This window comes from Colius striatus, chromosome 6 (genome assembly GCF_028858725.1).
Source record: "Colius striatus isolate bColStr4 chromosome 6, bColStr4.1.hap1, whole genome shotgun sequence".
Lineage (NCBI taxonomy): Eukaryota > Metazoa > Chordata > Aves > Coliiformes > Coliidae > Colius > Colius striatus.
This window is the reverse complement of record NC_084764.1, coordinates 10,330,477-10,358,338: the sequence shown is the minus strand read 5'-3', so window position 1 is coordinate 10,358,338 and position 27,862 is coordinate 10,330,477. Positions and strand designations below refer to the sequence as shown.

The following is a 27,862-nucleotide window of genomic DNA, read 5'->3' as shown; positions in this document are numbered from 1 at the left end:
AAGACTCACTGACATCATCGAGACTGTTACTTGGACCTTCATGAGAAGAGACTTTCTGACGGCCCTGCTCCACTCCAGGTGACCCTATGACTGGAGGGTTCAGCGTAGCTCCGTCCTTCGCTTTCCAGTTCCACAAGATGGGTTCGTTCAGAAGGCCCCGGCCTCGGTTCATGAGCTCCCCAGTCCTCAGTGACCTGCCACGGTTCCAGGCAGCCCGGCAAGCCCTGCAGCTCAGCTCCAGCTCTGCCTGGAACAGGTAAGCAGTATCAGAAGGGCTGGGCCTCTCTTACCTTTGTGCTTCAGACCAGTGTTGTTGTTTGGCCTGCCTGGGAACAAGGACCACATGGCTGCTCACTATTCCTCCTTTGGGGAAAGGTACTGAGGGCCTTTGGAACCCCTTGAGGACAGGGAGGGCTCACTCCCCACTGATGGTCCTGGGCAGAAGAGATAGGACTGTTTGGGGAAGAAAATGACAATATCTAGGGCACAGCTAAGCTTGTCTCTTCATAAGCGCACGTGAACTTTTGCCATGCCCAGGCTTTGCCAGCATCGGAAGCCTCTGCGGAGGTGAAAGAATTAGACCTAGTAGTGTTCAGCCTTGCTTTCAGCCAGCATTGTTCAGAGGTACTGTCTTGAAGTAAACCAGAATTGCTCTTTGTCAAGAGTTGCATCTTTTAAGTGCCATTAAGGAAAATGCATTCCTAGTACTGTAATAAAGGCCGGTTCCTTATTGTACAACAGGCATTTATTTGCATATTATGAAGCTTTTACTACAGTCAAGTTCCTCTGACTGCTGAGCCTGTGGCTTCTACCAGCATTTCCTATTGACAGCCAAGTCCTGTCTGCAGTGTGTGTCATGCAGCAGAGGCAGCTGGAAAAACAATGTGTAGGGCGAAGAGCGAGATGGCTTGATCTGATCTAATGGTCTGCTGCTACCCACAGTGGGTTTTCCCACCTTGCCCCAGCCCTGTCTTCTGCAAACCCCTCTCTCCTCCCATCCTAGCTCAACTTACCCGTGTGGCAGACTGGCAGAAGCGTGGCAGCTCTGTGCCAGGACAGTGACTGGGGGCTTGGGAAGTGTGCAAATAGCCCACAGAAGGGAATACCAGTAAGGGGATGACATCTCGTCTTGTTAGTCAGGGCAGGACTTCAGACCTGCTAAACCACCCTGTATGCTCTCACTGTCTGACTTCTGTGCTGGTGAGAGAATGATGAGTTAGAAGGTCCTTCAGCAGCATCTTAACAACCATTAACAGGGCTTAAAGTTGGGTTTGATGAAGGCAATGAGGGCTGCAGAACCTTTTCCTGTGTGGCCAGGGGCCCTCCAGATACTGCATGCTGGGTGGGTCCTGTCCACATCATGGGACAATGCAGTGTGAGGCGTTGGCTGAACTGCCAATAAGCTCTGCCTCCTCGTTGCAGTTTGCCTGAGGCACACAGCAGAGATCATCCAAACAACCCAGAGTCTGCCTGGTCTGCATGTGTTCTTTGGGAAGACTGTCCCTGTAATGGCTTTCCTTTGCTTACACTAAGCACAAGTTGATGCTGGTCCTGCTCTGCCTCTCATGAGAGATGTAGGTAAATAAGAGTGATGATCTCCAGAGGAGAAAGAGTAGGAGTATTTAAGTGCAATTAACCTCTCCCCCGCATTCTAAGCACTCAGCTTTTGGCGGCCAGCTCACGTTGCACTGCATTAAATCATACTGCTGGCTGATATTTATGGATATTGTACTGTCTCATTTCTCTTTTGGCAGTGTTCAAACAGCAGTGATAAATGTGTTCAAAGGAGGAGGCTTGCAGAACAATGAACTTTACACCCTCAATGAAAATATCAGGTAGGTTGCTGAAATGCTTGAAAAGGGTTTTTTTGTGACTGATTGTTTGGTGTTTGCTTGTTTTTATTCCACTGCAGAACTGCAGTTAAAGGGTATTGGCGAGAGGAGCAGGGAATGAAGCAAACTGAAGCACAGCTTGGGGGTTTCAGGCTAACTCCTTGCTTTTTGGAGATTTCAGGCTAACTTACTGCTTTTTGGCAATCAAGTGGAGGGAACGGCATGGGCACTTGGGTAATGTTTCTCTGACTTGTGTGGATGTGTAGCTTTGACACCGATGGGACAGGTATTGACTTGGGTTGTTAGGATTTTATGTCCTGTCCCTCCTCCATCCAGGGAATTGCCTCTTCTGTCTGTTTTTATGCATTTTTATCAGGAAAGTCACAATGGTAGTAACATCTCTTTTCCAAATCCAAGCGTCTCAGAACTGTGGAGGGTTTAAAATGAAAGCAAAACACAACACTTCATTTAAAAGCTTAATCTTCACATAATAATTGCAGAGCAAGATCTGGAAATATGAACCCTAAAGATAAAAACCCTAACAGCCTAACAAGCATTTTCTAACACTGATGCTTGTGATGATTAAAAGTATTTTTACAACATCTTTAAGCAGGTTTCATCATTATCTGGGATTTCATTCTGATTATTTGGAAAGTTTGGTTAGCAATAGTTAGGACCGTGGAGTAGATAAAGAACAATTTATTCTTGCATTGGTTCCAAGCGCTGCTAAGAGCAGTATTGTCAGAGCTCATGGATGTATTTCCCCCTCCCTTTCTCTTTCTCACTACATCCATATTCATCCATCATGGATGCTGTCATATAACTCTCAGTTTCTCTTTTCATCCAGTCCACCCCTGTCCCTAATGCATTTTTCCTCCCTGGCAAGATTGAAATGGTCATTTGGGCTCAGCACATACTAAGTGCCCCTTTCCCTACTTTCAAAATAAATGCAGCTTGCTGGGCACAAGACTCTGTCCTACTTGGTCTGGTCCCAAAGGTGAAAGTTTAATGTAACTGCTTTTGAGAGCTGGGTGGGGGCAGCGTCTTGTGCTTTAGTGGTATTTTAGTGTGCTCAGGTCAGAAGTCCTCAAGTTAGGCTCAAGTGCTCAGAGCAGTCATAAATTCTCCATGGGATGAGTATTTCTGTACATGAGAAGAAAACTCAATGTCATAAGGCTTTGGAAGTACCCTAAGGCAGAGGGTGCTGGCAGAGGCAGGGCTGGCTGTGGGGCTTGTGGCCGGGCTGGCAAGCTGTTGCGAGCCACAGTGGTTGCAGTCCCCGGGGCTGGGGGTCACACTTTCTTCATGTTGGTTACTCAGGTGGATGTAGACTGTGGAGAGCCTGGCAAGGAGCAGGAAATCCTTTGTGAGCTGTATGTGCTTTGTAAGCAATGCTGGTGTCGGGGCGAAGTGCCCTCTCCCATGGACAGGCAGCACTGGGGAGCACTCACCTTGAGACACATGATGAATGGTCCTCATGTGCCCTGAGCAGTGCTGACGTCTCCAAATGTCATTCTCTAAATAGGCCCTTTGAGCATTGGAGCAGCTCCCTGATGTGGTGTGAGGACGCAGGACACGTGTGCCCCTGTGTTTGCACATGTGCCCACAGCCCCGCAGTGCTTGTTGCAGCTCCCACACCGCAGCTCCCTGAGCTTGATGTGGATCTCCAGTTTGATGTTGCACAGGAAGCCAGGCCTGGGGGCCCTTAGCTTTAGCTGGTGTGTCCAGGAGCTTGTGCTCCTCTCTTCCTCTCCATGGGGGCAGTGCTTTGGGAGACCCACGGACTCTGCACAGGGCTTATGTATTTGACAGTGGGAAAGGCAGGGGAGTTTTAAAGTAGGACAGTAGTGACAGGACCAGGAGATAAGCAGGTGGTAACATTTTGCTTCTTATCTTGCTGTGATTTGATACTATCTCACTGGATACTTTTTTTGTTTTCTTTTACTGTCCTGAAAGTCAGTTGTCACAGCAAGAGGAAAGGTGAGAAATGCCATCAGGAGAATGGGATTGCAGGAAGCAGGAGGAGACCCCGTGGGTTCTCTCTGAGGTACAAGCCTCCAGTGCCTGGTTTCCCTTCACAAGGCAAAGTCCTGCCATGGGTTTCTCAATCAGCTGGGGAGAGCCCTCCTGGATTCTACCAAAGTTGGTTGGAAGAGCTTCTGGCAAACAGAAATAGAAATGTACTTTGAGACAAGTGGGGCAAATGTAACTGCTCTGGGAGGGGAAGAGTGAAGGCATGTGGGTCTGCGAGTAAGTGCAGAAGTGCCACAGGATGCTTAGGGAGGGAGGGGCTGCCAACATCCACTTTCAGCAGAGATTAGGAAAAAAGCAACGTAGTTAGGAAGAGCCCAGCCTGAGAAATGGATGGTGCCTGAGTCAAATGCCGTTTTTGAGCACCCTTGGTTATACTTGTTGCTGGTGAGAAGCAAACCTCTTAGAACAGCACAAAAAATTGCAACCTTTTGCAGTGGAAAGTGGTGGGCACCTTTTAAATTTAAGGCAGAATTTACCACCACGGAATTTATGCTCACAGTCAAAGCTGAGAGGGCAAATACTCTGAACTTTGTGAATTGGGTTTTTTAAAATGCTTCTTCTGATGTAAAACAAGCCTGATTTCTATACTGGAGTTTTGAAATATAAGTATTTATTAGAATTTATAACTTTTACCACAGGCTGATTTAAAATCCCACAGTTTTGATCAGAAATGCTGTTTCACAGTGGCTCCTGCCTGCCTGCATTTAAAACTCCTCTTGTGAAATGTCTAGAGTTTATTTCTTAAAAAATCTACCTTCTTTGTTTTTGTTTTTTCAAATGCAGTAGCCATGGGGAAGCCACAGCTTCTGCTTGTGTGTTCACTTCGCTGCCCCTCTCCTTATCCTCCCACCTCCTTCCAAGAGAAAAGGAAGTGCAGCGCTGGGGAGATACACTGTTTTCTGTGAAATGGAGGGAGTCTTGGTTTAAACAAAAAGCAGAAAGAAATGATGAGTTTAAAACTAAATAACTTCCAGTTGTCTCCCCAACTTTCTGTGCATTCAGGGGGGTGAATGTTGTTTTTTGCTTGTTCTGGGTACGTGGCTTATAAGTAGATGACTTCAGGGAAACTGTGTCGTTCCTTCATAATTTGGGAATCTCCTTTGTGGGCATTTGTAGAATATATACCTGAATGTCAAAGAAATCTGCCAGTGCCCAAATGGCCCATGGGTGTATACGCAGGTATCTTTGTAAGTACAGATGGATGGATAAGAGATGGTTGTTACTTCATGGCTGCATTCCTTCTGTCTGCAGACGGCTGCTGAAGAGTGAACTTGGATCCTTCATCACAGATTACTTCCAGGTATTACATGGTTTCCTTGCTTACTTTTGATGTTTGTTCTCCTCAGCTTTTTAGTCTACACAAGCACATAGCTGACGAGTTTCATTTTTGTTTTGAAACGGAGGATGGTGGAGGTACTGAACTTTTATCATGTGGGCCGTAAAGCCTTGGGAAAAATCATATTGGTGGGTTATATGTGCTAAATTAAGGATAATCTTCCTTTGCACTTAGGAATAGCTGCCAGTAGCCTCCCAAGATCAAGAAGGAATTTGCTTGAACTTTGTAAAGAAGATGGGATACGTTTTCACAGAAGTTTTTTTCACCCAGTTTCTCTAGCATAGAGAGTTGAGGAGTAGGTTTCTGTAACAGAGGCCAGCAAAGGGGAAGAGGAGAGATAATGGCTGTCTGTTTTGGGGGCAGAGGAGGAAGTCCCTATCAGCAGGAAATCAACCTGGGTAGTGTTTGCCTTTTAGTCCCACAGATATAAATGTGAAAAAGCAAAAGATGAGGGAAGACCTGGTCAATCACAAACGTCAAGTGCTATTGCCTTTTACTGAGACTGTCTGGGTAGAGAGAGGTTCCAATGTAACCACGTGAAAGTGTGTTGGATGATTTTGAGAGCACTGGTGGCTTTCAGTGTTGTAAGCTGTTTAGTGTAGTGGTGATTTTAAAAAAGCAGGCTGCTGAAAGGGTTTTCTTCCCTTTGAGTAAGAGAGAGAGAGAAAATGTCAGTACTTCCTGAAGCAGCTGTCATTTCTGGGCACTGCGCTAACAGCTTAGAAAGGGGGAAAAGGAGACTAGTGCTGTTTCCTATCAGTATTAGATTACATGACTTCAAAGAATCCCTCACACTAGACAGTAAGTGGGGTCTGGTGGTAGCCTGGCAGAAAGGCTGTGAGCCAGGGGTGCCAGAAGCCCCTGCCTCCAGTGAAAAACTGCTCCTGCTCATTTGGAAACAGGCAAACGAAAGCTAGCAACTAAATATATGTGGCAAATAGAAATTTGAATGGTCTCGGTCAGGTGCCCAGGTGTGGGTACTACAGTGTGGGACATGGTGTGTAAGGCTGGTGGTCCAGAGGCAGCTTCTTGCTGTAAGGCAGAGTGGGGAGTGGAGCTGAGCCCCAGGGCCTGTGAGGTGCTGATGTGTGGCTGCTCTCAGGATTTGAAAATTCCCAGTGTCCTGAAAGCCCTGGGTGGGTTCCAGTGCTGCGTGACACACAGCTGCATCATGTCGCTGTGTGAGAGGAGCTGGATGGCTCCCAGGACTGGGCTCTGCATGTGGTGTTCTCTCCTAGACTAAACCTCAGGCCTGTCCCAGTCAGGCTGGGGCTAGTGGCATTAGCTGGGACTCCTCAGATCTCTTAGTGGTATAGTTGATGATCACAGAGACTGCTGAGGCTGCAGCCTCTGGGCTGTGATGTGTCTGTGATGCATCCCTCTTAGCAAGCTGAGGGCGTCTGATCTCCTCCTGGGAGAAGCATCTGATCACCAGCACCATTTTCTGCTAGAGCAGGAGCTAAAACTGTGCTCTTTCACCCCAATGGCAGGGCTCTACTGTTTCAGCCCATGTTTCAGCCCATGTTTCAGTCATCGTGTAGGTGCTCAACACTGCAGTGCTGCAAGGCAGTGGTGGCCTTGGCCGCTGGGAGCAGGCAGGGTGGGGACTGGGCTGCACTCACCTCTCAGCTGGCTTTTCTGTCAGTCTGTCTCTTCACCCTTGCGCACATACCTCAGAGTCTGTGTCCTAGTTCACCTGCAGCTGCTGCTCTCCCTCTGAGACTCAAATTTTGTTTCTGGGAAGTTTTTGCTCCAAGTTAAAAGGAGTAACATGATATCCATCAGACGTAGCCTGAAGTAAAACTCTTGGTGCTTGCAGGCAATGAGACAAACTGTGACATAAAGGATGTCATGGGAAATGAGCTCTTTTCCCTGCTGCAAGCTAAGATGCAGACTTATTTCTGACTCTAGACAGGCAGTGCATGGCAGGAATAAAAGCTACTGCTCCCTCCCAAGTGTCTTCACTCAAAAATCCTCAGGCCATGGCGTGGGGGAGTACTATCTCTGTGCCAATGCTGGGCTGGCAGCTTGATTCCATCTGTCTGTAGGCTGAGGTTCACTGCTGCTGCCAGCTGATTTACAGCAACACTGCTGCCACCAAGATGTGCAGAGCTGAATAAGGCTGGTGGGTTGCCTCAAAAACAGCCTTGAAAGAAAACGGCAACTTTTCAACTGCTTCCTTGGCTTGTTGTGCTCATCACCTCTGACATGGGGGAGGTGATGGGAGCGAGACACCAGGATGAGGAGTGGAGTGGAAGTGCATCTTTTGACAGGCACTTCTCCTCCATATGTTCAAGTCCACCAGAAGGCTCTCCCAAGAATCAAGGTTTTGTTCTCTAAGGCTGAAGTAGACCCTGATGGATCTACTCTCACGTGTAACCAGACAGTTTTAAATATCCCAGCTGCAATTAGAGCCACTAAGTGGATGATGCAATATTTAGGTGTGATAAATTGACTTAAATGTTTTCAATGTCTTATGCCACAGCACATGTAACGGGAGCCATTAAGATAGTTTTTAAAATCCCATTTTCCATCGTTTTTGAGTTCTGGCTTGTACATGATGTATATTTTATACACATGCACATATGTGATTTTTCTAACCCCTGAAAATTGGACTGAGCTTTTACAGTGAGACAAATCCACCTTTGTCATCAACTTGACTTGGTTACTCACAAGCCTTTTTTGCCAACAGTCAGGCAAATCACCCGTTTTTAGCTCCTGAAGTTGCTAGAGGAATGTTTAGGAAACGGATGGGGTTCAGGCAGTCGTTCCCTGCTGCCAAACCATCATCATACCAGACTTACTGAGTCTGTCTTGTGTTTGAAAGGGAACTGTAATTCCTGTAAGGGTTTTGGTGGGAACTCAGATGTTTCGTTCTGAAAGAGATTAGTGTTTATAAATCTACTGCTTTGCCAACCCTGTTATATATACAAGCCATCTCCTTGGATCAGAGTCTGAGTGAAAATGCCAGATAGTTGGGACATGGAATACATGCTGCAGATCTGCCTTAAAGCAGAACTTCCTCTTAACCAGGTTTTCCAGTACTGACTTTGCCCAGGAACAGATCTGACAGTTGCCTATTGCTGAGAAGGGGCACTTTGTACCTAGCTCTCTGCCCAATGACCTGCAGGTACCATCTGCTCCCACTGCTGGGTTAGCTCTGTGGTAGTCAGTTGAACCACAAAGGGAGGAAGCCATGGGGGATAAGAGACTGGGATTAGGAGGAGCAGGGTGGGAGATAAGAGACTGGGATTAGGAGGAGCAGGGCGTTGTGGTGACTGGGACTTCTCTGGGGCAGCTGTAAGATTTTTCAGGTAAAGTCCCTTTATTTTCATGCTGTCTGACCCTCATGGTTGTTGAGAATATTTTTGAAATACAAAACTAGTGAGTGTTGATAAATTGATCTGTTATCTTACCAGTTCTGCCAGCAGCTGAAACAAAACCCTTGGAAAGGTGTTTCTTTTCACTCCCTGGGGGCTTGTTAATCTTGAAACTCATGGTAGAGGGAAAATGGAAACGCTAGCTGCTGCATAGCTAACCACTTAAGCAGAAGTGCCTGCTTGATGCATATTTACCCCAAACTGTCTCTCTGAGACCCCTCTCTCCCTTCCCCTCAGGCAGCGTAGCCTCTGCCAGCCCCCAGGGGCTGCGGAGGCAGCATCCACTGCCCAGAGCTGATGCCTCTGCAGCCTGATGCCTGCTGCCTGTGCTGGCAGGTGAGGGATGGTGAGGAGACTGTATTTCCTCTTTCAGTCCAGTGAGAACTCTGGGGTCTTACAACCAGGAGCAGAGCTGTTAGATGATTTCCAGCCTGCTGCAGTGAAATTAGACTTTCTGACTCAGAATCAGGCTTTCTGTTTGTGTGCAAAGCCATAGAAACCACAGCGTTGTGAGCACCCGCATTGCCGGGGTGTTGTACAAAGTCAAAGTAGCAAGATGAGAATGGGGAGCTGTGAAAGTAGCAGCAGCAGTGAGGAGACAGGCCTGGATCCAAGCCAAAATTGGTTCTAGCCTCTGCCTCCAAGCAGTTAGGGTGGGAGAAGTGAACCTGCCTGTGATCAGTCCACCTCGCTATATGGCAGCGAGCTGTGTGAGGTAGCTGCAGTGAGAATGTGCCTGCTTCCCTCTGCCCATAAAGGTTTTCCTTAAGACCCTACCGCATGTCTATCTGGGACTGCAGCCTGCCCAGCATCTCCTGTGATGCTGGATGTCCTCTAGGAAGCTGCTTTGTAAGGCCATGCTGGCAGCTGAAGGTGCTGCATGTCCCCTTCTCCTACTTAGTCAAAGAATAAAACCTGGTGAGGGTACCATTTCTGTCCTAGGTGCCAGGTTCCCACTTCTCCCCATTACACAGCGAGGCAGTGCTTGTGTAGCCTACTGAGTGATGGGTATTGCTGGGCAGAGGCAACTGTGGCTCTTCCCTGGCCAAGGGCTGCCTCATGCCTGCTGCCAGGGGCCACGGCAGCATGGCCACGGCACGAGGGGAGAGGTTTGTGTGGTTTGCAGAGCTCAGCTGTATGGCTGCAATACTCTTTTGGGTCAAGTTGGTCTTTATTATCGTATTTCTCTCCTCACTGTCTGGGAACCCCTCTTCATGCAGGGCTGCTAATTATTTCTGCTTCATCTATCTCTTTCTAGGACTGAGCTTTCATGGAGCAGCTCCAGAGACTCCATAGCAACTGCTCAGCTTTGTTATTCTGGAGAGGGGTGCCCAGTGCAGGGCAGAGCATCTGTGGGGGTCACTGGAGATGAGGCCTGGCTGGTGCTACCCGCAATGGCCTGTGGGACTCCTGCCAGGAGCAGGGACTGGCTGGTGCAGGGCTGGGGCTGCCCACAGGGCTCCCCATGGCCGCTGCCTTACTGGCATGGCTCAGGCTGCCGTGGAGGCAGCGCTGCCTGCTCGGGCTGCCCAAGCTGCTCTCCTCCTTAGTCTCTTCACCTCACTTTCTCTCTGTAAGTGGGCTTTCTTTTGTACATTTTGAACAAAGCTGTCTCTAGTAGAGTCATTTTAGGATATGATTTCATTTTTATTCTGCAATTCATTCTCAAAATGATCTCTCTCCTTCTCTCACCATTTCCCCTCTTTCTAGAGAAAAGAAACAGACAGGGGGGATGCTGCAGGTATGAGATGCTGCAGCTCACTCAGATTTGCATTTTGTAAAACACTGCCAAGAAGTAGGTAGGTGTTTGTGTGCAAATGGCAATAACCCTGTGGAAAACACTTGCCAAGTAAATTCGACTGATGCTTTTTTTTTCTCAAATTAACATCAGATTATCCAAGAAACAGAGTCTTTGCACTCATAGAGCTTGTAAAAGTGTGGTTTGATACTAGAACACGTTTGGCTAGAAGAGGGGGCTGCATTTAAGAAATGCCGTCATGTGTTTGAAGAAAAACGGATCTTTTTTCACCCAGCAAAATGGGGTCAAGTATTTTGGGTTTGCTCAGGTTTGGTTTACTCCCATTCCAAGCTTCTGTTTTTGTCTGAAGAACTAGTATTAATTCAGTAATTTCAATGTGGCTTTTTAAAGGCATACTGGCCATGTTCAGCTTGGAGACACGACAGGGAAACAAAATTTGTCTGTAATTACGTGGGTGCTCAGCTTGCTTTCCCCAGGAGTAGTGGTGGTGTGGAAAACAGCAGTGTATTTTGATTAGCACAATTCTTTTGTGCCTTCTGCCCTGCACAAACATGGCTTTCAGGCGAGATGTGAAGTTGCTTCTGATGGCTAACTACATTTCAGCTTCTTGCCCTCCTGCTTGAACACTCCGCACATTGCCGGCTCATGTTTAGTTTGCTGCCAGCCAGGACTCCCAGGTCTCTCCCCTGGAGCTACTCTCCAGCAGGTCAATCCCCAGCCTGTACTGATGCAGGGGGTTGTTCCTCCCCAGGTGCAGGACTCTGCACTTGTCCTTGTTGAACCTCATGAGATTCCTCTCTGCCCAACTCTCAGCCTGTCCAGATCTGGCTGGATCTGGCATGGTCTGGGGTGGATCAGCCAGCTTTATCCCCAGTGCTTTCGGCACAGCTTCGTCTGCAGGGGCGACAAGCACACACAGCTTGTGGGAGGGTTTTTGTTTCAGGCAAAAAAACCGAAAGGTGATTTTTCTGAAGCTTTAAATCCCATCTCCCAACACTTCCTTGATGGCTTTCTCTTAGCTGCACTTTTTGGAGGTGCACAGCTATTGTGGTTTTCTGTAGTGAGAGAAGCAGTGGGGGGGGCAGTGGTCAACCAGTGAGAGTTCACATGCTGGCATCTGTTTGTTGCAAAGCATCTCTCTCCAAAGATCTGGACTGCAGGGACCAGCCAGGAGCTGGACAGGAGACCAGTCAGGACTTCACCCAGGTCCAGGGCAGCAAGGGGACAACTGCCCTGCTCAGCAGAGACTACAGAGACCACAGGTGGCAGCTGAGTGTTTCCAGGCTCGCTTGGTGCAGGTCTTTATCTAGTCTTGCTTGCAAAGAGAAGATCTATTTTTTACCTCTTAGCTCTGTGCCTCTGTGTTGCCTCTGGCAACCAGGGCTAAAGCAGTAACACAGGCCTTGTCATCTCAACAAGGTCTGACACAGACCTGCTGCAGCTGCAGGTGTTGGATTGCATTGATTTGTCAGTAGACCCTGGCAAGTTTTTTAATGAAAACTTACCCACCTGCTTTGATCCAAGGGGGAAATGTTCAGATTGAATCTATTTCTGAGCCTGTGACTTTGGCAGAAAAGACAGATAAGTAGAATTTACAGATATTTTTAAGATGAGGAGAGGGGAAATGAAGTGTAGAGGTAGGGTTTTTTTTTGTTGTGAGGGGTTTTTTAAAAGTCTACCAGAGGAAAAGGGAAAATTTGAGACGATAATTGAAACATCTGCAGGAACTTTGTGGAGTTTCCTTTTTTTAGTAAACCTTAAGAATGAGATGGTATAGTCTATTTAGCACAGGGAATTGCTGATAACACATTTATAAAGCATTGTAAATCCTTTACTACAGAGTAATGATGAATCTATCTGTTTTTAATAGGTGGAACTGTGCTGCCCTATGTAAAGGTGCACAAATCTGTATTTTGCTTGCTGGCATAGCTGTGAAATACATGAACAGAAAGATCTCTTGAACGTAGAAAGCATCAATAGCACTAATCTGTAAGCAAAGTAGCTGGAAAATTGTATCCACAGTGCTCAGGAAGTGTATGTAAATTCAAACCTAATGTTCTAGTGCAGAGAGAGAAGGAATTTGTATTTCTTGAGACAAACACAAGGAAAAAAGCGTGACGCCATCATATATGTGTGTGTGTACTTTTTTAGAAGACAGAACTTTAAAATGACACAGTATTAAAGACCAGCTGTAAATTTTCTCTGCAATATGTAATTACCTTGAGGTATAGGTTAAAAAATAAATAAAGTATTTTATTACTAAACTGAGAACACTTAGAAGGATTAAAGTGCAGTAGCACTCCAACTATTATTTTATTGCTCAGGCAGGAAAAATAAGTGTAAGTGGATTACACTGCGGGGTTTTTTTTCCCCTCATAATTTTTTCCATTCCTGATTCCTTCCTCCCTCCTTTTCCATATTGTTTGTTTTTTTCTTGGAAAGTCCTGTTGTTGTTTTCCAGACATCTGTAGCAAATCCTTTCTGCTGAGCAAATCCAAAATTTGAATGGAAATCCCAACAACTTAGTACTTCCCTCCAGAGCTTCCAATAGAGAATCTTTGCAGAAGACTGGACCTTCTATTAGTTAATAACAACGTTTGGAAAGGTTGGCTTTTATTTCTTCATCCTGTGAACATATCTATCCAAGTTGCCGTGGCCCTTGCCCAGGTTACAAGTGTCCCCCAGGCAGGCTTCCTCAGCAGCTCACTTGCCCCTTGGCAGCTCTTTTCCTCCTGTGCTCTTCAGGGACTCTTGCTTTCTATTTCTCTCAGCCCTGTCTTACAGCTGTGACAAGGGCTTGCTCACAAGAAAAGAAGGTTTTCTTCATATTCAAGTGGAACTTCCCATGTTCCATCTCATCTTAATCTCCCCTCTTTCAGCTGGCAGACATCACCCCCTGTCCTGCCACTACAGGTCCTTGTAAAAAGTTCCTCCCCAGTCTCTTGCAGGCCCTCTCTATGTACCTTGTTGTCTGCAGTATGGCCAGAGAGCTGTGCTTTTTATCTGCTGGCACCCAGAGCTCGTAAGCTGCCGTGAACAAGAGTCATTTGTAGGCTGCTGGTGAGCAGGTGTGGAAGAGCACATGCAGAAGTGCTTTGGGTTCCTGACATCACATACTCAGCTGGGTGCACAATAGCACCTCTGACAAACAGGACTGTCCTGTGCTGAAACTCCTGGAGTTGGTTAATAGTGGAGTATTGAAATCTGTTTACAGCTTATCTGAGCTGCATGGATAGGATTGCTCTGGCACTCTGCTGGGGCTGGTAAAGGTCAGGTCCTTGTCACTTGGATGAGTGGTTCAGATAATACAGTTTCCCACGTGTTGCTCCTGAAATGTTCTTTTTCTTGTGCAACTAATTTAAAAGGCACCTAACTTCCACATTATTTTGGGAATAAGACCATGCTAAAGACTTTTTAGTGTCAGCTCTACAAAAGCCACTTGCTGGCAGGACCAAATTGCCTTCATTACATTAATTATTTTCCCCTTGTAAGCATTCTACATTATTTAACCGTTATTGCTACTAACAGAGCTTACCACTGGGGAACTGGATGACCATTCCTCCTGTTCTGGATATATGTTGTTGAGTCTCCTTCTCTGGAGACATTCAAAACCCACCAGGATGAGTTCCTGTGTGACCTACTCCAGGTAGTCCTGCTCTGGCAAGGCTGGTTGGACTGGATGATCTTTTGAGGTCCCTTCCAACCCTTAAGATTCTGTGATTCTGTGATTAAGGGGATGAAGGTTTGTTTTTATATAGCAGTGTCTCAAAAGTACTTACATCTGGCTCATTTAAGACAAGTAAGCTGTTTTAGCAAAGCATGAGTCAATGTTTTAATGTGGGTGAAGTAGCCACAAGATAGGATGACAGCCAAGGGCATTTCCTCTCTGTTGTACACCACCACACTTCTTTCATGCTCTGAAGAAGGCATCATCCATACAGTCTTGTCCTGACTTGAGATGAGACTTTTCATGGACATTTCCCCTGCTACCCATGGCACAGGAGGCAAATGTACAGCTTGTTCTTTCTTCCAGGCCTTTTTTTTTTCCTGAAATCTTGACAAAGATGTCAAAAGAAACATTTCTCCTTGGTATTGCTGTGGCTCTGGCCCCAAAAGGTCTCAGAGCTGGCCTTGCACAAAGTGAGGTTCCAAAGCAAAAGGAGTTTCTTGAATTCAGTCCCTAATTTTATTAATGTCAGTATTTTCCTATCTGTCAACTTTTTAAAATGGAAATTCTCCCCCAGGACACTGCATCCAAAGATGTTTCCTTATGAATAGGGTGTCTCTTCACTCCCTCAGCCTCAACCTATGTGTGGAGTACTTTTGGAGTCTGTTTTGTTAGACGCTGCTTAAGGAAGAGCCCTTCATTTTCTGCACATTTCAGTGATGCCTGATGCTAACATGTAGCATCTTCTTGTGCTCTAGAAAGAGAAGTACAAGTGCAAGCAGAGAATTTCACAGAGCAGCCTTGCCTTCTTCACATTCCATAGAATCATGGAGTCATTTTGGTTGGAAAAGACTCTGTGGTAGGACAGGACTTTTTAGGATGCAGTAATAGCATGTTCTGTGATGGTAGCAGCTCCTTTCCCTGGGATTCTCAAAGCTTTGCAGAAAACCTTTTCTGTTTCTCCTAGAGAAGTTGAGAGGGGAAAAAAGGTAGGTGTTGTTTTTGCATCACTCTTATGTTTGTGGAAATGGGAAAAGATAGCTTATCAGATAATTAGGTGTCCTGAACTGCAAACAGGCATATTGATGTCTTCATCTGTCTCGTCTGTGGTAGTTAAGTTTATCTAGAAAGACTGGATTCTGCCGCTTCTTCTGCAGCTTGAGGCTGCCTGCCCAGGGGATCCAGCTGCTCAGTATGGCAACAAAATAGCCTCACAGAGAGGTAGGAAGAGAGAAGGGAGGGTTGAGGAGCTGCAGTGGCTAGTGGGCAGGCGGGCACCTAGCGAGTACAAAGGAGGGTGAGGGTGGGATGCTTTTGTAGCATTTGACGCTCTGATCACCTCCATCATAGGACCGAGGTGTCGCTTATGTGACTCCCTCCCGGAGACCCAGGACAGGTACTTCCTTCCTACTTCTGCAAAGTGTTGCAGATGTCTGCTGTGTCTATTCTGTTCTCATCTGGCTGAACAAGATGGGGCTAATGATTGTGCGGCACTTGCAGTAAGACCAGGTCTGGTGGTGGTTGCTGGGAGAAAGTGCTACAGTGTGACTAACCTTTAGATAACTGCATGCAAAGTGGGTAACAGCTGAAAAAGATATTCTTCCATGTTTATTTTGCATCTCAGAAAAGGCAAATGCATATCTCTCTCTGTTCTCTCTTGGCAGAACCAGCTCCTTGCGAAAGGCTTGCTGTTTATAGAGGAGAAGGTTAAGCTGTATGAAGGCAAGTATAGTAAGAAAGCCGATTTGGACCGGAGTTGTTCTTTGATGTTTGGTCAGACAAGATGATTTGCATGTCTGGAAAGTGTACAGCCCTTGCTGGTACTGGCTTAGGGTGTCACACACCCTCCTGGGCTTGCCCAGGTTGCCTTGCAGCCCTTGTAAGGCTTAAGGGATGGTGAGTTGATCGAATAGCAATATAGCTGCAGCACTTCCACCAGCCACCTCTTTGTCATGAGAGCAGGAACGTGGGCATGGCAGTTAACATGGGTATGGCAGTTGAATGTGGGCTCCAAGCAATTCTGGGTTGGACATGGATCCTGTGCAAAACTGCCAAGGGCTGCCCTCTGCCTTGTATTCCTCAATGCGATTTGTAGCTCAGAGTAAGAATGATTTTGGTCACTGTGTAATGCTTTTGAGAGCTGAACTAACAACAGGCTTTGTGTAAATTTAAAGAAAAAACAGTCAGGTGAATGTGAAATCCTTCAGGAAAGACGCTGGTCACAGATGAGGGTCTATTCAGCCCCTCAGGGTGCTGGTGCCCGGGATGAAGGCTGGCGTGGGGCAGTGACTGTGCTGGATGTGTGGGCACTTAGTCAAATTGATGAACAGTTTGCTCAAGCAGAACAAGCTGGCTGGAGCACATGTCTTTATTCAAAACTAGGCTGCTGCTTGATTTGACCCAGTTTAGTAGCCTGTAGGGAGGATCCCTGGCAAATCTCCAGCGTGCTGTATCTGCATCATGAGGTGCCTGTGGACACCTCGAGTCCTGCCTCGCTGTTGGTGCTGGACTCTATTGCACCATTCTTTCCCAGGGCAGTGTTACTCCCAGCCAGGAGGCTGCATGGCTCAGGCCCTGGAAGAGCTGTGCAGTTGCCAGCCTCCTACTTGGCGTGTGCTTCCCCTTCCTCCTGGAAGGGAGGAAGAAGGCCAGGTTTCTCTGTTCCCCCTACCATCAGCCCTTCAGAATGGGTGCTGCACAGCTTAGCACAGCTTTTTGTTTCCTGGCTTCACATAAAACTATTCCAGTGTCTGTTTTAGCATTAAAAAAGACTTCCAGTCTGTAATTAGCTGGGACCTGCCTGGGAGTAGTTTGCAGCTGCTCAAGTAGTTTGGGTAAGGAGTTTCCCAGGCAGACAACAAAACCCTCTTCCTGTACCTTGTTATTTTTGTCCCTAGTTTGAAGTGCCACTGGAGCCTCTTCACCCGTGCAGGCTGACATCTCTGAAAGAGACAGATGACTCATGGGCACCTTTCTTTCATAATGTGTGAGCTTGTTGCAGGTCTTGTGGTCACAGCAACAAGAACTTCTCGTACAAACTTCTCTGTTAGCTCTGTCTTCCTGGAAAATTTCTGCTGTTCCAGTACTTGGAGCTGGAATCATGTTCCTGCTGCAGGGCATAGCAGTGTTTTTCTGTGTCTGTTCTTTGAATCACAGCCTCTTTATTTTAACATGAACTTTCTTTATACAGTCTGTCAGAGTCTCTTTCAGTGCCTGCAGGATTTATGTTTTCTTGAAGAAACAAACGATTCCCCCTTCCCCTTAGAAGTGATCTTTGACATTTCATTCTGGATCCTCATGCCAGAGCATTGCGGTCCTGAGGAGGAGGAGGAGGCAGAGGAGGGAAAAATGTGAACCTTCAATTGGTTTGCTTCCTACTGTCTTTCACTTACTCACTGATGGCAGTTTCTGGTACTGGGTGGGTGTTTTGGGGGTGGTGAGTAGCTACTCATCTGCAGTCCCAGTTTTGAAGCCTCCTTCTGACCCCTCCTGCACTCGCTGGTGGGCTCTCTGCTCACAAAGGCCTGTCTGCAGGATCTGCTCCTGCTGCCCTCTGGCCATGCCCTAAGCAGCACAACCCGAAGGCAGGCACAGCGAGAGCCCCGTGTGGAAGTCTTCAGATGGGCAAAGTACTTCACTGCACAGTGATAAGGCTGCTTTAAGCTGCAGTTCTATGTGTTCCTCATGTAGGGCCTTCAGGCATCTCAAGGCTGAGCCTTCAAAGCTGTCTTGAACAGACATTTTCTATTACTGCTCCTCAAGTCCTGACCACTGGTGAGCTTCAACTGAGACTCTGTGAAAGGAGTCCTGGAAAATCCTTTTGTCAGACGTTTGTGTTATTAAACCTGGGTCTGTATTTGCCCCTGAAGTTTCTGAGGAATGTATCTTAGACTTTAAAAAAATTTGCAAACTTTTTGCCTTTGGAACAAGAAAAATATCCTAAGAAACAGAGGCTTTGGACCCAAGTGCTGAGGAACACACAGCTCTGGGAGCCAAGCCTATGGGCATAACTTAAAACATCTATTCAAACAATTATGTTCAGGAAAGCATTTTTTGTTAACCATGGAATAATTTCAGTTGGAAAAGCTCTTTAAGCTCATGGAGTCCAACCCCTCCCCTCATAGTGCCAAGCCCACCAACTAACCCATGGCCCTCAGCACCTCAGCTCCATGGCTTTGCAATAGCTCCAGGGATGGGCACTCCCCCACCTCCCTGGGCAGCCTGGCACAGGGGCTGACAACCCTCTCAGGGAAAAAGCTCTTCCTCAGCTCCAATCTAAACCTCCTCATGCACAACTGGAGGCCGTTTCCTCTTGCCCTCTCACTCATCACTAACAGGGTTTTGACCACGGCTGTGTTCCCTTTATGGGAGATTGCTGGTGGCAGCCTGGGGCCCCACCAGCTACAGCCAAGCTTACCTGGGTGACCTCCAGTTTTGGATGGAATCTGTGAATGTGAAGGGTGGGTTTGTGTCTCTTAGTCAGGGAATTAGAGAGTAGTGGGAAAAATCAACTTGATTTTAGTGTCACTGTTGCTAAAGCTCTTGCTCCTCATCTCTGGTTTGACAGGTGAGGATCGCATTGATGTCCTGTCTGAAATCTGGGATCACTACTTCACAGAGACTCTTCCTACGCTCCAGGCAATCTTCTACCCAGTCCAGGTAATCTTAATCCTTATTTAGCCTTCAGTCAGATGAAGCAATGTAACTGCTAACAGCACATGGAGACTTGTGTTCCAGCAGCTCTGTTTGGCCAGTGGCTAATCTGGTCTCCAAACCTTTAAACTAAATCTGTGAGGAAGCAGAATTTGCCTAAGTCAGCATTACCTGTGTAAGAAGGGCTGCTGAAATGTACTGGGTAAGCACAGTGCCTTAGGCTGAACTTATTCCCATTTGCCAGTGCCTAGCTGAGTTTGAACACTGAAGCCGATGGACTGTCTGGTCTGAAGCTGTGGGCCATTTGTAGTTACGGTTCTTATGGTTTGGAGTACTCGGGACTGTCGGTGCAGATGACAATGCTGACAGCTTGTCTTCAAGGGGACATATCTGAAGATTAGATTGGGAGCAAGTGTGTTTAAATAGTTTAAACTGCTTTTGGAAGGCTGATGCCCCAGTTGTACCTTTGGAAAATCTTCTGGGAAGGAAAATCTTTTAATAAGGGGACAAGTAAATCTCTGGGTAGCAGATGAATGAAGCACTTTATGTAAGTCCTGTTTCCACTGGGCATTTTGAAAGCAGAGTATCTCATCACAAGTGTTGAGCTGTACTATTTTTGAATGTAGTTTTAGTTAAGTTTTCCAAATGAGCAGTCTGATTACCTCCCCAGCCTATTTTGATCCTCTCATCCGTCAGAGGAAAAGAGAAATGTACCTCATGGGGAGACTGATGTTCTTGGAAATGCTAACCTCCTCCTCTTGACTTTTGCCTCTTCCACATGACGGGCTTTCCACAGCCTTTTAAAGTTACTTTTCCCTTGTATTGTTTGAAAAGCAGCACGTAAAGCTTAAAGGTTGCCCTTTTCTTCTAATCCCATTAAAGCTGGCATTTCCTAACAGAGAAAGGACTTTTGCAGAGACAGACACTAACCTTTCTGCTGTGTTTGTTTTTCTTTTTTCCTTGCTGCAGATGCTTAAAGGTAGGTGTTTGGCAGGTAACACTGTGCAATTATAGTGTCCTTCCTTCCTCCCCTTCTGCAACTAATTCTCAGTCAGAGAGTGACCTATCTATTTAGGCAGGGAGCTGTCTGCACTGCAGCTATCTGTGTAGCATGGGAACTGTGTGCCATCCCTATCAGTGCTAAGAATCCTACCCCTGCCTAGAAAAGCCTTGTCACTTGCTATGAGATGTCTCTAATGAGAAACTGAACAAGTCACTGTGCAGTGGATGCAGCTTTTGGAAGGGGCTTGGTGGTGGTAACAAAAACGTGACTGGGATGCTTAGGTTCTGTGAAAGCATCACTTTCTTACTGTATTTGTCTTGTCACAATATCTGAGTCACTCAAATACTTCATAGAAGCTGTAAAGTTAGGAAGGTATTGCCATTTGACGATGAGGAACTGAAAGGTAACGAGTAGCATATTTAAGGCTTTGTAGACCCCCAAGTCCTGCAGAAATGTATGGATTTAAAGGCAAGAATTTTTGAGTTAACTACCCTGGGCTACAACAGAGAGAGCTGCTGGTGCAACAAGAGGCAAGAAATTGCTGTTATGCCAGGACAGTGCCCTAGGGATGAGACTGGGCCGTTCCTGTCCCGGCTCCGTGCTTGCCTGTCTGTGTGGTGTGTGGGCATGGAGAGATCTCAGCAGGCATGGCCCTCTCCCCATGCTGCAGTTGTTCATCTGCAGCTCTGGTAGGTGGGAAAGACAGTTTGTTGTTGGTTCTGCATCCTTTGCTGCAAATGTCAACGTGGTTATTTATTTGTGCTCATCTATGATCCCAGCAACTGCCCATTCAGAATGAAAGTAAGTCAGCCAAAGGTGTGAGCGTGTGGGATCGAAGGCAGTAACTAGAAGTAACTTCCTATCTCAGCTGAGTGTAAACCCGAGGCACGCAGCTCTTGCAGAAATATGACCTTTAAAGCAGCCTAGTTGGTTAAATTGCTGTACAGAGGGAAACTATGTAAACAGGTCACTGGCTTTTGTGTAGCTGTGGCTGTTGATGTAACTGCTCAGTGTGGAAAAAGAATAGCAAATCTTGCTTTCTTTGGCACAACAAGATGTTTGCATTTTGAAATGGGGCATGAAGTTAATGGGAGTAAACTGCATGATATAAATAAAACCCGTGCAGCTGCTGAGATATAGTGGAGAGATACGTTCAGGGTTTTTCTGCACCTCTGTGTGCACTGCACACAGGGATGGTTTAAAATAGCAAGGTGCTTTTGTAATGGCCAAACTGCCCTCCAGACTATTGGCTTGGATTCCTATTTCCATATTGATGCTGCTGTTAATTATGACATTAAGCCGATTACGAATTAATGATTAACTGCTGTTAATTCCTTCCAGCTAAATATTTGCCTTGTTGAGTGTGTTATGGAGACCATAAAATAGTTCCCAAACAGACTGTAGGGCAGAGATTAACGTGCTGGGGAAATTGTTCAGGCTGGAAAGCGCTGGGCAGGGCTGGGAGGAAAATTAAGATGCAGTGGGGCAAGAGAAAGTCGTGTGGATGTGAAGCAGAGCAGAGCGAAAGGTGGTAACAGCAGCAAGCCAAATGGAGGCTAACTGTGTTTAAATGTGCTGAGAAATATTCTGACATCTTCCTCTGTTAGGCCTGCTCACTCCTGTCATTGGGGCACAACAGGAACTGGGAGGACACCAGGTGCCTTGCAGGAGGGAATCAAAGCTGCTGTGTTTCTACATGGTGTTTGGCCCCAGGAGTCACTCCAGCCTCAATTCTGAGCACTGTAATAGGCTGAATTGCGGATTTTGTCTTGTCAGCAAGATCTAAAGTGCATTGAGCAAAAAGAGAGTCCAACACAGACTGGAGGGAGGCTTAGTTAAGGAATACTCTGCACCAACCTCTTTTCCTGCCAGATCTCTGACTTCTCAGCTCTGAGTGGCAGAAGCAGGAGCTGCAGCCACCCTGGGCTTTCGATGCATGTGACCAACGTGGCTGGCAGCTGGGTTGGATGAATATGTAGTCTTTTGGTGAAACACAGGCTTGTTCTTGGCTTCCCTCCAAACATAGTGGTGCCCCTGAGGCCTTACTCATGCCAGGATTTGTGTGGGTTAGAGACTAAGAGAGAAACACCCCAAGCAGAGTATGGTGGGACAGAGACTGAGAGAGAAGCAGCTCAGCCTGCGTGGCTGTGGCACAGCAGCTCAGGCAGGATGGCACTGTTCTGTCTGTGCCCACACATATGTCTGTGTGATGCTGTCGCAGCCCTTCAACCACCCTTGTTCTGTGCCTTCTCTGTTTGTAGGGTCAGGAGTTGACCATCCGCCAGATTGCTCTTCTTGGCTTCAGAGACTTGGTCTTACTAAAAGTGAAGTTGGAAGAAATTCTTCCTCTGGTCCAGACAAAGCTCCCAGCGTCCATTGTCCAGATGCTGTTAATTCTGCAGGTAGGGAGCCTCTGCTCTTTTCCCTCAGACTGTGGGAGCACCTCAGCCTCAGTGAACTGATACGAACTCTAGAAAGGACAGTGGGGAGGGTGTGACAAAGGGGAATTGATGTGTGCTTGTTTGGGAGCAGCAGATGTAGGAGTGAAGGATGAACTTGAATGTCCTGAGCTTTCTTGGGAACAACTAAGGATGTTGCTGTGAAAAGGCCACATTCTGCTCTTTGGTGTTTCCTTGCTACCTCTCCTCGCCACCTAGGTGCGGTCTCAGGGCTCTTTTGGTGCTCCTGGCTCCTCAGCTGGTCACTGGCAGGGCCACTCTGCCTTGCAGTGGCTGTGGCACTGCCTGTGCTGCAGCTGCCCAGTGCCGGCCTCTCGGCTGCCTGCGGGGCTCAGAGTGCCCAGGAAGGGGGAAGTGCCTTTTGGCAGCAGGCAGAACACTTCATCTTCCAAAGGCCTCTCCTGAGAGACCCAGAACTCCTGAGAGGTCTTTATCCAGACCTCAAGGAAATAATATTTTCCAAGCATGCCAAGTACAGCCAAGTGTACCAACTGTTCTTATATTGCTCAGCCTTACAGTCCTGCAAAATAGCACAGTACAGGTGGCTGCTGGGGTGCCTCTCACCGTTATTTCTTCTCCAACCTACCTTACAACGAGTGGCAGGGAATGCAACTTGCTTGCAGAGTGGCTGAGCTGCTATTTCTGTATGAGTTACATGTCAGGGCTATGCAGATGCTGAGGGGAGGGGAACATCTCTCTGATGAGGGTGTGGAGTCTCCTTCTCGAGAGGTTTCCAAACCTGCTTGGACACGTTTCTGTGCCCCCTGATGGAGGGGAACCTGCTTTAGCAGAGAGTTGGACTGGATGAGCTCTGGAGGGCCCTTTCAGGCCCCGCTCTTTGGGGATTCTGTGAGTTTTTGCTGTTCTGCTGTTCCCAGTGAGTCAGACTGCAATAGCAGGAGGCACTGAAATGCCAGCTCCATTTCACTAAAATATTTGAATAAAAGAATTGCGAGAGCAGAGTATCTCAGGGCGATGCATTGGAGGGACGCTCGTGGAGGCTTTTCAGGAAGTGAAGGTTTTCTGTAAAGGGTTTCTGAAATGGCTGTTAAATTGGTGTTATCTGCCATCTCCCCAGCTGTGAGCTGAGCGCACAGCGTGCTTTCCCTGCAGTCCTGCCTCGCAACGGCCGTGCTCTGCCCAGGCTGCGTTAAGGCTTTCTAGAGAAGTGTTTCCTGGGGGAGCTGCCCTGGGGTGATTGTAGTGCTGCCGTTTGATCCTGTGTGATGCTCAGCCTGAGCAGCCCTCCATCACAAAAAAGCCAGCCAGCTGCTGGATGGCCATTGAGCTGTGGCTATGGCTTGGACAGGGAGGGTGACCAGAGTGGCACCCAAACCTCCACTGGGGCTAGCAGCTGTGCTCCCCTAAATGCTCTACCGATAGGGCTGGGCTATGCCAGTACAGAGGTATTTGACAGACTCCACGCTTTACTCAAAAAATCCAACTCAAAATGGTGTAAGGGTAACACGGATTCTTTGTGTTTGCATTTCAGAGTGTCCATGAGCCTACTGGCCCCAGCGAGGGCTACCTCCAGCTGGAAGAGCTGGTCAAGCAGGTAGTATCGCCATACCTGGGCTTGTGTGAGGATCACAGCTTCCCTGGCAGTGCCTGCTTGCTTGGTAAGACACACAGCTCTTGGTGGGGTTGGTTAATGAGAGGCAGTGCACATCTGTGCTGTAAAAGGACAGTGCATGACACCATGAGAGACAGAAGCATCAGCTCAAACACCCTGAGCAAATGGCCTGAGCAAAATGGCTCCAAATGTAGATTTTTGCCTTGGATGCTTTACAGGGCCGAGTGAACTGTTACTACCCCAAGTGAACTGTTACACACAGAGGTGCAAAGACTCCCCTCCCTCTGGAGAGGGGCTGGATTTTAAAGCTCCCCATTGTGTTAGCTTTAACATGAATGATAGCATAAGAGGAAATGGCCTCAAGTTGCTCCAGGGGAGGTTTAAGGTGGAGCTGAGGAAGAATTTTTCTCCCTGAGAGGCTTGTCAGCCCCTGTGCCAGGCTGCCCAGGGAGATAGGGGAGTCCCCATGCCTGCAGCTATTGCAAAGCCATGGAGCTCAGGTGCTGAGGGCCAGGGGTTAGTGATGGGCTTGGCAGTGTGAGGATAGGGGTTGGACTCGATGAGCATACAGGGCTTTTGCAACTGAAATTATTCTATGGTTAACAAAAAATGCTTTACTGAACATAATTGCCCAAGTGGATGTTTTAAGTTATGCTCATAGGCTTGGCTCCCAGAGCTGTGTGTTCCTCAGCACTTAGGCCCAAAGCCATGGCAGGGGGAAGTGAGGGGCTGGACTCGAGGAGCTTAAAGGTGTTTTCCAACCGATACAATTCTATGAATATTCATTTAATGGGTAACAAAGCAGTTATCTCACTCTGGGCACCGGGGCCTTCCTGAAACTGTTTGGAAGCTGGTTGTCTGCTTGATTCTGCCATTTATAGACATACCAGAACTGTCTTGCCTCTGCAGGGCTTCCTACCTTGGCAGCTTCTCATATCCATCCCTCAGGCATCCACCTCCCAGGAGAGAAGCCACTGGCACATTTAACCATTTGTGTGTGATTTCACCGGGCGGAGGCAGCTGCTCCTGAGCCTGCGCCCTGGCAGCAGGGGCAGCCGCTCTGTGGCCTGGTGCTGCCCGCGCCCTGGCAGCAGGGGCAGCCGCTCTGTGCCCTGGTGCTGCCGGCGTCCTGGCAGCAGGGGCAGCCGCTCTGTGCCCTGGTGCTGCCCGTGCCCTGGCAGCAGGGGCAGCCGCTCTGTGGCCTGGTGCTGCCCGCGCCCTGGCAGCAGGGGCAGCCGCTCTGTGGCCTGGTGCTGCCGGCGTCCTGGCAGCAGGGGCAGCCGCTCTGTGCCCTGGTGCTGCCCACGCCCTGCTGAGTGCTGCCGCTTCTCTCTTGTCTTGCAGAGCGCAGGTGCTCCCACCCCCGCCCCAGGACGCAAGGGCCCACGAGCCGGCAGCCCAGCGAGCTGGCGCTGAGCCCGCTGGCCGAGCAGGAGGCCGAGGCCTACCTGGAGAAGTGCGGCAGCGTCCGGCGGCACACGGTGGCCAACGCGCACTCGGACATCCAGCTGCTGGCCATGGCCTCCATGATGCACGCGGGCATGGTGGCCGAGGAGGCGGACGGGGCGGACACGGGGCTCCTGCTGCAGCCCAGCTTCAGCCAGCGGCAGTGCTGCAGCGAGCCCAGCATTGCTGAGGGGCCCGAGGCGGCGGCCAGGCCATGCATGGGCACTTGAGCCGAGCCCTGGGGGGTCAGCGCCTGCTGGGCCGCACCATGCAGCCCTTGCTCTGGGAATCCCAGCCTTCCCCTGCCATCGGAGGGGCCACAAGGGATGCGACGTGTCTTTGGGAACGCTCTCTGGACTTATTTTTGCCTCTCTGGGATGGTGGTTGGTGGGGGAAGGTACTGGGCTGCTCCCAAAAGAGCCCTGAGGCCTGCAGAGTAGCACAGTCTGTCTCCTGTAAGGCTGCGCCCTCTGCTAGTCCAGACCTTTGGCCTCCGCTTTCCTTCTCTTTCTTTGCTATGAGAACCTTGGCGCCTCTCTGCTTTTCTCCATCTGCACCAACTTTGTGCTGCTGCTGCCTTCTCTCTGTTCAGGCAGCAGAGGCTCTGTGTTGTTTCCCTGCTGCTGGCACCGATGGCCCAGGACTGCATCTGTCTTTTTAAAGTTCAACTCAGGGATGAAAGATCTGCTCAGGTGGCTTGTGAGAGGAGACTCTTCCCTTTGCCTCCCAAGGCATGGGTGAAAATGCCAAATCTGAACAAATCAGACTCCTTTTCTCTCCCCAGAACTAAGGAGTACAGGAGTCCCAGAGCAGGTGCTAAGAGGATGAGGCCAGTCTCTTTTCTGTGGTGGCCAGTGACAGGACAAGGAGTAACAGGCACAAGCTGGAGCACAGACAGTGCCACTGGAACAGGAGGAGAAGCTTCTTTGGTGCTGAGCTGAGGGCGTCCTGGCACAGGCTGCCCAGGAAGGGTGTGGAGTCTCCTTGGGAGGTTTTCAAACCCACCTGCCCCTGCTTGAGGGGAACCTGCTTTAGCAGGGGGTTGTGGGCTGGATCAGCTCTGGAGGGCCCCTTCCCACGCCCCCCACTCAGGGATTGTAATTCTGTGGTGCCAGACCAAGTGGTGACTACAGGATTTAATTCTTGGGCTGCTCTGGTGCTTCAACCATGTGGGTTTGGTGAGCCCATGGCCAGTGTGGGTGAGGAAGAAGCCCCGTCTCACCCTTACCCATGAAGTGCTTCTGACCTCCAGTGGTGTCTTGGCTCAATGCAGCATTGCTTTTAGGAGAAAGTGAGGCCCCTTGGCAGCCTTTGGGTTTGTTTTTCTTCTGAGGATTAGGAGTGTGCCAGTGTGTGTGGGCACTGCAGCGTCTGCTCTGCAGTGTGGCTGGGGGCTTGGTGGGGAGCAGAAGAGATGTACTGGAGCACATGGCTCAGCTCCTGCTCAGCAGAGCTGCACCTGTAACTACAGGCTTAGAGGGCAACTGAACTGCTGCCTTAAATGGCAAATCCCATTAAAAAGGGGAAGATGTGCCTTCCCTTCAGATGCATTCTGTGATCCGTTCCCTCCTATTCATAAATTGGACTGACCAGCCTACCTAAGGCCCCAGAATGGGCACAGACTGTGGTGGGGTCCCTGTGGTTCCAACCAGCCCCTGGAGTGTGTGAGGCAGGCGTTGGCATCCTGCTCAGGGGGCATGACCCTGGCCCCTCCAGCCAGCTGAAGCCTTTTTGTGGGCACAGTGGGGCACTCAGGGGTCAGCCTGCAGCATTTCAGTGCACTCTTAGGGATGCTTGTCTGCTTTCTCTCTCTCCTCTAACCCCTTTGCCTTCTGTAAATACCCAAACCGTATGGGTTATTGAGCAGCACCCTCGTTTATGGTGAAATTAGAATGATTTATTTATTTCCTGATGTATTCTTGGATCATCTCTAGGGCTAATAGGCATCCAGTCCTGGGTTTAACTTGAATTTCTTCTGTTTTACATGTATGTATAATTTGAATTACTTTGATTTTGTGTGTGTCAATTGGCAAAAATTTGCACCAAGCCACTCTGAATCATGCACTTCCACAGCTCCTTTGGTTTTTAGGGAGAATTAAAACTGGTGGCTTTACTTTGAAAATTGAAGTAAAAAAAACTTGTTCTTTAAACCACTCTGAGGGTCTGGTCATGAGCATTCCTTTGCCAGCCTCTGCAAGCCCAGCCCGTTCAGAGGCAGATGTGGGGAAGATGCCCATGTGGCTGCAGTGGCCAAGAGGGCGCTGAGGCCCCTGGAGCTGAGAGCACATACCGCCCCTGAGCCAGAGCTCCAGCCTGGAAGGCACCTGCACTTGGCGCAGGGGGTTCTGCTCTGGGGTCTGCACAATGTGCAGAGGCAGCTCTTCTCTGCCCTCCTGCTTGTCCTGGAGAAACCTCCCACAAGACCTGTCTGAGTGGAGGGGGTTTTTGTCACCATGTCCCGGCCTGTTCCTCCCTACCTGCCTATGGACACACTGAATCTGGGTAGCTGAGACTTCCCATCACCAAACCCATCTGACCTTTTTCCTCATCGCCTGTGCTGAAGGTAAGTGGTTTGTTCTCCACGTTAGGACACCTCTGCTGGTAAGTGCATGGAGGGGACTGTCAGTGCTAAGAGATCCTGCTTTTCTGTTGCTGCCATCTCCTGTTTCTGCACATTGGCCTTCCGTGCATAGGTGCAGCTGCCTGTCCTCCCTGTTGAG

General features: G+C 48.5%; 1 protein-coding gene across 1 annotated transcript; it reads left to right on the top strand.

Moving 5' to 3' along the window:
* Window positions 1-77: 77 nt before the first annotated feature.
* On the top strand, window positions 78-25,372 carry PRR5L (proline rich 5 like). Its single transcript, XM_061998180.1, has 8 exons — window positions 78-256; window positions 1,755-1,835; window positions 5,118-5,166; window positions 15,673-15,730; window positions 18,576-18,667; window positions 21,926-22,066; window positions 23,616-23,742; window positions 25,041-25,372. The coding sequence occupies exons 1-8, from the start codon at window positions 87-89 to the stop codon at window positions 25,370-25,372; spliced, it is 1,050 nt and encodes a 349-aa protein (XP_061854164.1). The 5' UTR covers window positions 78-86.
* The last annotated feature ends 2,490 nt before the right edge of the window (window positions 25,373-27,862 follow it).